The 8,760-nt window shown below is 35.6% G+C and overlaps 1 protein-coding gene across 1 annotated transcript in view; it reads left to right on the forward strand.

The window, feature by feature from the left end:
- The window catches only part of slc24a4b (solute carrier family 24 member 4b), a 44,058-nt gene that overhangs the window by 22,189 nt on the left and 13,109 nt on the right, over positions 1-8,760 (forward strand). Inside the window, exons 3-6 of the mRNA XM_016526799.1 lie at positions 2,562-2,638; positions 7,463-7,537; positions 7,738-7,822; positions 7,891-7,994. Coding sequence (XP_016382285.1) covers positions 2,562-2,638; positions 7,463-7,537; positions 7,738-7,822; positions 7,891-7,994 — 341 coding nt within the window. The remainder of the gene's footprint in view (positions 1-2,561; positions 2,639-7,462; positions 7,538-7,737; positions 7,823-7,890; positions 7,995-8,760) is intronic.

The following is an 8,760-nucleotide window of genomic DNA, read 5'->3' on the forward strand; positions in this document are numbered from 1 at the left end:
CCCGGCCCCTCCTCCTCAGACTTGACGCACACGCAGGTTGCCAGATTGACGACACAACAGGAACAACAGGAACGAGCGCACTTGACGATGAATGAAATGAAATACGCTGTCTTTTCTGAATTTTGATTAAATTTATAGTACAACACACATTCTATTAATGCTTCAAGTTCACGCATGTTTTTCTCTTGTTTTCAAGTAAAAATATCTAAACAAGAAATTGGGACTTTTCAGAAAATGAATTATATATATATTTGTTTCTTCTTGTTTTAAGCCTAAAAATCTTTGTTTTGTATGGAAGCACATTTTTTTGCCATGGAAAATTTTTTATTGTGACTTTTTATCTCACAATTCAGACTTTTTCTCAAATTGTGAAATAAACTCAGAATTTTGACTTACTTTCTCGCAATTCTGTTTTTTTTCCCGCCAAAAAATAAAAAAGGTAATTGCAACTTTATTTCACAATTCTGACTTTTTCTTGCAATTGCGAGTTTATATCTTGTAATTCTGAGTTTATATCTTGCAATTTTGAGAAAATGCATATAAATATAAATGCAGAATTATGAGTTAAAAAAATTACAAATTACAGAAACAACATAGTTTTGCATTTACATTTATGCTTAAAAGATATCTTATGTCTTAATATATTATGCAAATTAGCTTTTCTTGTATTAAGAGATGATTATACCAAATATGAATTAATAAATTTTATTATTTATTGTTCTAATGCATTACACTTCTTTTAGCTTATTGCTTTACTCTGATATAATATATATACAGTATATATATATATACAGTGGGTACGGAAAGTATTCAGACCCCCTTAAATTTTTCACTCTTTGTTATATTGCAGCCGTACCCACTGTATATATATATACATACGGTGGCTTTGAACAGACATCTTGCTCATTGTGTCATGTTTTATAGCTATCGATTTCATAAAGTACAATAACTGAAAATACAGAATATACACTCTAAAAAAATAGGGACAAACCCAGCAATTGGGCTGTTTTGACCCAGTGGTTTGGGCTAAACATTTAACCCAACCATCAGTCTGTTGTAGTTTCTTCTGCCATTTGTGTTGGTTTCATTCCTCGTGTATCTTTTTTCATTCCTCAAGCTGCACTCTAAAAAATGCTGGGTTAAATACAACCCAGTGCTGTATTTTACCCAGCACTGGGTTGTATTTAACCCAGCATTTTTTATAGTGTGTTATGTGCTGCTCTACACTCCTGCTTTCTGTTTTGGATGATTGTGATGGTTATGAAGAATCTATAATCAGAACGTGTAATTTGGCTGTTTTAAGTTTCCGTCATTGTATTCAGATCACGTAAAGGGCTCAAATTTGATGTGACCTCCTAGTATGAGCAGACACGAGGAAACGTTATCAGACTGAGTTATGTTAACTGACGGTGTGTGTGTTTATGATCACCAAGGAGTATTTTATGCTTCTAAGGACATTGTGGTGGTCTTAGAATCAGACTGTAATCTGTCAGAAAACATGTCACCTCTTCTCTCCAAGATAAAGGTCAAAGAATTTGTTAAGCAAACACCTAAGAAACCGCATAGGAATAGCAACGCCTTAGCAACCGCAAAGCAACATTCTAAAAACAACACAAAACATCTTAGCAACCACACAGCAACACCCTTGCAACCTTCCAGAACACCCCAGCAAATGCATAGCAACATTTTTAACAACACTCAAAAACATTTAACAACTGCATAGCAACACCCTAGCAACCGCAAAGCAACATTCTAAAAACAATTCAGAACATCTTAGCAACCACACGGTAACATCTTTCCTGCAAACTCATGGGTTTGTTTCGTAGGGAAACTCAGAATGTTGTTTCACTTCAAAAAATGATTTCATTACTCTGTATTTTTGTCTCGTTTTTCATTGCAAATGTCTAAACACTCTTAAACCAGATACAGTTACTTGAGAAGCAAAATGATAGAAGATATTAAGTCTTGTTTTCTGAAAAATGTATCAGAATTTACAGTATGCTTAAAACAAAAAAACAAAAAATCTGTTGGTGGGGTCAGAAAAATAAACTTAAAGGGATAGTTCACACAAAAATGTCATTCTGCATGTCATTTAGGTTGTTCTAAACCTGTATGAGTTTCTTTATTCTGTTGAATCAGTTGCTGGTAGCCATTGACTTACATAGTATTTTTTCCCCTACTATGGAAGTCAATGACTACCAGAAACTGCTTGGTTACCAACATTCTTCAAAATTTCGTCTTTTGTGAAAGAAATAACCCTAACCCTAACCCTAACGTTTAGAAAAACTTGAGGGTGAGAAAAATGATGACAGGATAATTATTTAGTCAACTATCCTTTTAATTGAGAGAGAAAACAAGATTATTTTTCTGACCCCAATTTTTTAGACAACAAAACTTAATATCTTAAGTAATTTTGCATCTCAAGTAAATGTATCTTGATTATAGAATTCATAGATATTTCTAAAGGGAAAAAGACAAAAATAGGATATTTTTGCAGAATCCACTGTAAATTGCTTTGGATGAAATGCATGACTGTAAATGTGTGTTTGTGCTTTTTACAGCCATCCGTGAATTTCCAGATGATATTTTCACCAATGCTGAGCGGAAGAGCGGTGCTGTACTGCTGCATATTATAGCGGTAAGAAAGTCCATTTATCTCTCTCTCTTTCCTTAGATTAGCAAAGTACATTTAGAAAATTGCATCACTGCAAGTTTGTGGGAAATTTTATCTGGGTTATTTTTGCACAGAAGTTTTGTAAAGGCATAAAAGAGTGAATTTGGTCACTGTAATGATGTGCATTCACTCCTGCTGCCTGTTGTGATTTAATAGCGTGCGTCTCTGCTGTTTTCAGTGTGGGTTAATCCACTGCTAATATGACAAGATTTAACTCCATCAGCCATGAGCAGCACAATTAGAATCTGCCCGTGGTTATGTAATGCAGCCGCTCTAATGCTCTAATGTTTGCATCACGCACAGCTCAGGTCTGAATTATGCATTCACACAAACAATCACGATGTGTCCCGTGTGTGGGATTTCTGTCCTTTGGTGCCCCCTGTGGCTAGAAATGATCATGGAAATATCTGTCTGGAATGATGAACTATAATTTAATCTGTTTGTTACTGTAAAGTTATTGCTCATGAAGGGAATTGATGCTTTTTATGATTAAACGGTCTGTAAAATGTCTGTGCAAAGCCTACAAATCAAATGATGGATGCTAGTAAGTTTTATTGGCACATTTGTTGTTTATATGTTGATTATTGTGGCTTATTTAGGCCTACTTGTTTTAAAGCAAGACACTACAGGCAAAACCATGCAATGGGCACTTTTGAGATTTTGGGTTATTTTGCTTCTATCACTTGTATTTCTTCAGATTAGTGGAAAGAAAATATCCAAAATACACATTTATGTGTTATTTTATTACCCTTGATCAATTTGCATCTGTATTTCAGTTTATAATACATATTTTTCAAGGCTGTTTTCTCAAAATGAGTCATACATTTCCACTTCAGCTGCACTTATGTTCACCAAATGTTTAGTTTTATTCCTGTCTGTATTCTGAAGTTTTTTTTAATGTATCATTTGCACTGCTAAAAATTATTTTCAATTCTTACTTACTGTTTTTGTCGTGTTTTCCAGTTCAAATATCAAAACATTCTTGACTCGAGATACTTTTAATTGAATGACTTAAGATATTAAGGCTTGTTTTCTGAAAAATTTGCTTAAAACAAGAAAAAATATCTTCTAATGGGGTCAGAAAAATAATCTTAATTCAAAGAGAAAACATGATTATTTTTCTGACCCCATTGGCAGATAATTTTGTCATAAAAAAAAAAAAACTCAATTATTTTGATACATTTGATGTACACAAGTGAACACAAGTAAACAAGTGATGTATCTATCATAAGATGGCAATAAACATGAGAAGTGCTCGTTATACAAGGTTTCAGTCATCGTTCAAAATAGTAAAAGCTAGGACAGGAAGGGATAAAGTATAAGAGAATAGAAAAAGTGAAGGCATAAAAAATTTTTTTCCCTGATGGAGTTAGGTAAGTTATTCCACCAATAGGGTATGGTGAAAGAAAACGTCCTTAAGAGTGATTTTGTGCCTCTCTGCGATGGGACCACTGGCTGCCGCTAATTTACTGACCGCAGGCTTCTGGAGGGGATGTAGATGCATAGGAGAGAGCGGAGGTAGGAGGGTACGGAGGCCATGGGTGTTCTATAGGCAAGCACCAATGTCTTGAACTTGATGCGAGCCACAACTGTAAGCCAGTGCAGAGAGATGAGTAGCGGTGTGACATGGGCTCTCCTGGGCTCTTTGAAAACAAGATGTGTTGCTGCATTCTGAATCATTTGCACAAGTCTGATTGCAAATGTTGAAAGTCCAGCCAGAAGAGCATTACAATAGTCCAGCCTAGAAATGACAAGAGCTTGGACAAGAAGCTGTGTTGCATGCTCTGTTAGGAAGGGTCTGATCTTCCTGGTTTTGTGTAGTGTGAAGCTGCATGATCATGCTGTTTTTGCAGTATGATCTTTAAGCTGATCATCAAGGATCACCCCAAGATTCCTGGCCGAACATGATGGGATTCCAATTAAATGGTAAACTGGTGCTGTACTGATGGGGTGGCTGGGAAGATGAGAAGCTCTGTGTTTGCCAGATTGAGCTGCAGGTGATGATCTTTCATCCATGCTGAGATGTCCATCAGGCAGTCTGAGATCCGAGCAGGTACCGTTGGATCATCTGGTTGAAATGAGAGGTAGAGCTGCGTGTTATCAGCATAGCAATGATAGTAAAAACCATATGCCTGAATGATGGGTCCCAGTGATGTAGTGTATATAGATAAGTGGAGGGGTCCAAGAACTGATCCCTGAGGAACCCCAGTGACCAGTTGATGTGATTTAGATACCTCTCCTCCCCAAGCCACCCTGAAGGTCTTACCTGTGAGGTAAGACTCAAACCAGTGGAGTTTAGTTCCATTGATGCCCAGCGATGAGAGGGTAGACAGAAGGATTTGATGATTAACAGTGTTGAATGCAGCAGATAGATCTAGCAGAATGAGAACTGAAGATTTGGACTTTGCTCTTGCATTCCGTAGCGCTTCAATTTGAAGTCATTCTGCTTCTCAAGTAAATGCATCTTGATTCAAGAATGTTTAGATATTTGTAATGGAAAACAAGGCAAAACTACTAAGTAAGAAAATCATTATTTGCTGTGCGTCTGATTTATGTAACATTTTATTCCCAAAAATTTGGTGAAAAGTTTTTTTTCCCCCTTTCTGGCTGTTGACAGTATTTTCTGATTTATGGAGTCATAAAAAGAGAGATACAAATGCTCTATGTATCTCTAGTAAGTCAACAAAATTTTATTTTTGACAGTTATGTAGATCTCTATCTAATCTATTATTTCCCATTTGTCAATCATTAGAGGTCATCACATACAGTATATACATCTTACAGGTCAATTATACTATATTTATTATATTATATTTAATTATAAGGGTGGAAAAACGAAACTACAGCTGTTTTAGGTGCAAATCACCTTTCTAAGTAAACAAACGTGAGCTATGTTATGATGCTGTCATCGTCCTCATCGCTGAAGGTCATCATAATGCTTGCTTGCATTTGCTTTGGTTTCAAATTGTGAATAAACAGGAGCTTGTATTGAGTTGGTGGCTCATTAAGCTAGACGAGGAAAGGCTTTGCAGTGAATGCAGATGTGAATTGTTTGGAGAGATAGAATCCAGTCAGGCCTGGAGAGCAAGGGCACATTGTGCATGCAGAGGAGGAAACATTTTCAGTGGAGGAGAGACAGAGTTCTGGAGCTGACAGCCATGATAAACGGCAGGTGAACGGGACCAGCAGGCTTCTGGAAGCTTTCATTTCTCAGGGGTTTTTAGAGGTTTTTCACATGTGCTTCTCCTGAAAGTATTTGTTTTAGGAGACGTGAATAGAGACACATTGGGTCAGTAGTTGATATACAGTAAGGTCAGAAACATACTGTGAATAGTTGGTTCATGCGTTACAGGCTTGCAATCCTGTTGCACATTATTACATTTTTGTGGTGGAAACAAACCTCAGTACTTTAGGGGGCGAAGAGTTTCTATCAAATGTGTTATTTTTTAAAAGGGATTAATTACTAATAGGGTAAGTTATTTACTGTCATTAATTACTCACCCTGAATTAAGTTGTTATTTTTGTTTTCTTTTGTGTTGTATTTTTGTGATTTTTGTTTACAAGAGTACCACAACGCAAATGTGTGCATTAAAAAACAAAACTAAAAAACAAAAACTAATAAAAGGGACAAAAACACAACTATATTACTAAAACTTTAACTAAAATTAAAAACAAAAATTAAAAACAAAACAAATATAAAAATAAAAAACTATAATACTAAACTAAAATAACTAAAATATACTAAATTGCTATACACATTGGTGTTATTTTAGTATTTATATTCTAAATTTGTTATTTGTATACTTTTATAGTATTTAATAATATTTTGAATTAGCCTTTACTTTTATATTTTAGTTTTGATTTTAATTTTAGTTTTAGCAATTTTCTATGTTTTTAATTTAAATTCTTGTTTGTATTTATCTTAAATTTATTTTGTATCTCAGTTTTAGTTCTAGTCCTTTAGTTCTTAAACTTATTTCAGTTAGTTACCAAGGCAAAATGTCAAATTTTTGTTTAACATTACGCTAAAATGTTTCAACGTTTAATGTTTTAACATTCAGTATTTCCACATTTTTTAAGTTTGAGTTTTCCATGTAATTTTAATGTTATTTCGGCTTAATTTCAGTAGATGAAAACAATTTTTAGTAGTTGGCTTTTCAGTATCAGTACTGGTATCAGTAACAACACTGATAAACATTGTTAGTTTAACCAGTTTTAACTAACTTGCTCTGCCATAACACAATGCACTTAAACCACAATGAACGGAACTTCCTGTCAGTAAATTATAGTAAAAATTAAAAACATTTATACATCTGCTTTCCCATAGCTTAGCTTTGTGGTACTGTGGTTTTGACTTTATAAATTGACTGTCATTTTCCTCATTTTAAGTCAATTTGCATAACGTGTTTTCTGATTAAAAGTAAATGCAAATTGCATTAAAATCTGACGCAAAATCCAATGTGTGTAGCTAATAACATTAGCATTCACATATTTGAGTAGAGTCAATTTTGGGCCTAAAATTACAGAGCTAAAAATGAATGTGGATAGCATAACTGATCATTTGATCCAGGAGTATTTGATGAGAAATGTTTGACTTCATATTGAAATCTCTGACTTTTGATCGCAGACTATGGTATATTAGCAACTCTGAGCTCAGTTAACATCTAAGCAGCAGGAGACTTAATTAAAAGTCTCCATGTGTGTCCCAGTGTACCTCATTAAGGAGAAATAAGTGAGATATTAAAGAGTTGGAATTCGTTTCTACAGTGTTCTCTCGTCTTCTTACAGGCTCTCTACATGTTCCTGGCTCTGGCAATCGTGTGTGACGACTACTTCGTGATGTCTCTTGAGAAAATCTGTGAGGTAGGATTGCTCAGAAGCAAATTCCCAGTTGATCTGAGTAATATCGCGGCACAATGAGAGCAGCAGAACCTGCGCTGTTCTTCCTCTGACCCACTTTGAGGCTTTCAGAAGCTCATAAAACATAGTGCTCCAGATTTGGGCGGTGTTTGTGCCAGAGGCTTTGTTGCATGTGAATGGTCTGCTGTTATTGTGTTGTGCAGAAGCTGAATCTGAGCGAGGATGTAGCTGGAGCCACGTTCATGGCGGCGGGGAGCTCAGCGCCCGAACTCTTCGCTTCTGTTATAGGTGAAGTCACACAATCGTCGTTTCTGCTCTTTTTGTGTAGCGCTTTTGCTTACTGTGTCTGTTTTCAGGTGTCTTCATCACTCACAGTGATGTTGGAGTCGGAACGATCGTCGGTTCTGCCGTCTTCAATATTCTCTGCATCATAGGAGTTTGTGGGATCTTTGCCGGGCAGGTGTGTTTGTGCATCTTCTCCAGCAGCAGCCTTAAAGGGACAGTTCATCTAAAAATTTAAATTTGCTGTTAATTTACTCACCCTCAGGCTATCAAAAATGTAGGTTGAACAGTAAAGAAGCTGTTTAGCAGAAACTATGGGCCTTGGTTATTCATTAAAAAATAAAAATAAAAAAAAAGAAGCATATCAGGTAACACAAAATGAATACCCGTGGCTCCTGACGATATATAGAGGTCTTATGAAGAGAAACGATCAGTCTGTGCAAGAAACCGAACATTATTTCCAACATTATTCTCTGTAATTCAGAGCCTCAGGCAAACGATCGAATCATTCTTTTGTTTTGACCGGTTCTTTTTGGTGAACTAGTTCAACCGGTTCACCAAATCGGACTGAACCATCTGAAACAGTTTGTGGCTCGATCAGCACATATCTACAAGTTACTCAATCAAAACTCACTTTTGGACGTTCCTGACTGTCGCTCCGACTCAAAAGGAGCAAAAATATATTCTGCATACGTTATGTTAGGGCTGCACAATTAATCGAATTTCTAATCGCGATTACAATTATGGATGCCACAATTACGTAATCGTTCAAAGCGGCAATTAATCATTCAAAGTCCACTTATGTTATTCCGCGTGCTTAAGATGCGTTTTTGTTATCTTGTTATCTTAAGGGTTTTTCCCATTATTTTAATTTGAGTTTTAGTATAACATTATAATACTATTCATATTTTTACTTTTTTATCATTTAAAGAAGAAACCAATCC

The sequence above is a fragment of the Sinocyclocheilus rhinocerous genome, unplaced genomic scaffold (genome assembly GCF_001515625.1).
Source record: "Sinocyclocheilus rhinocerous isolate Xijiao unplaced genomic scaffold, SAMN03320098_v1.1 scaffold303, whole genome shotgun sequence".
NCBI lineage: Eukaryota > Metazoa > Chordata > Actinopteri > Cypriniformes > Cyprinidae > Sinocyclocheilus > Sinocyclocheilus rhinocerous.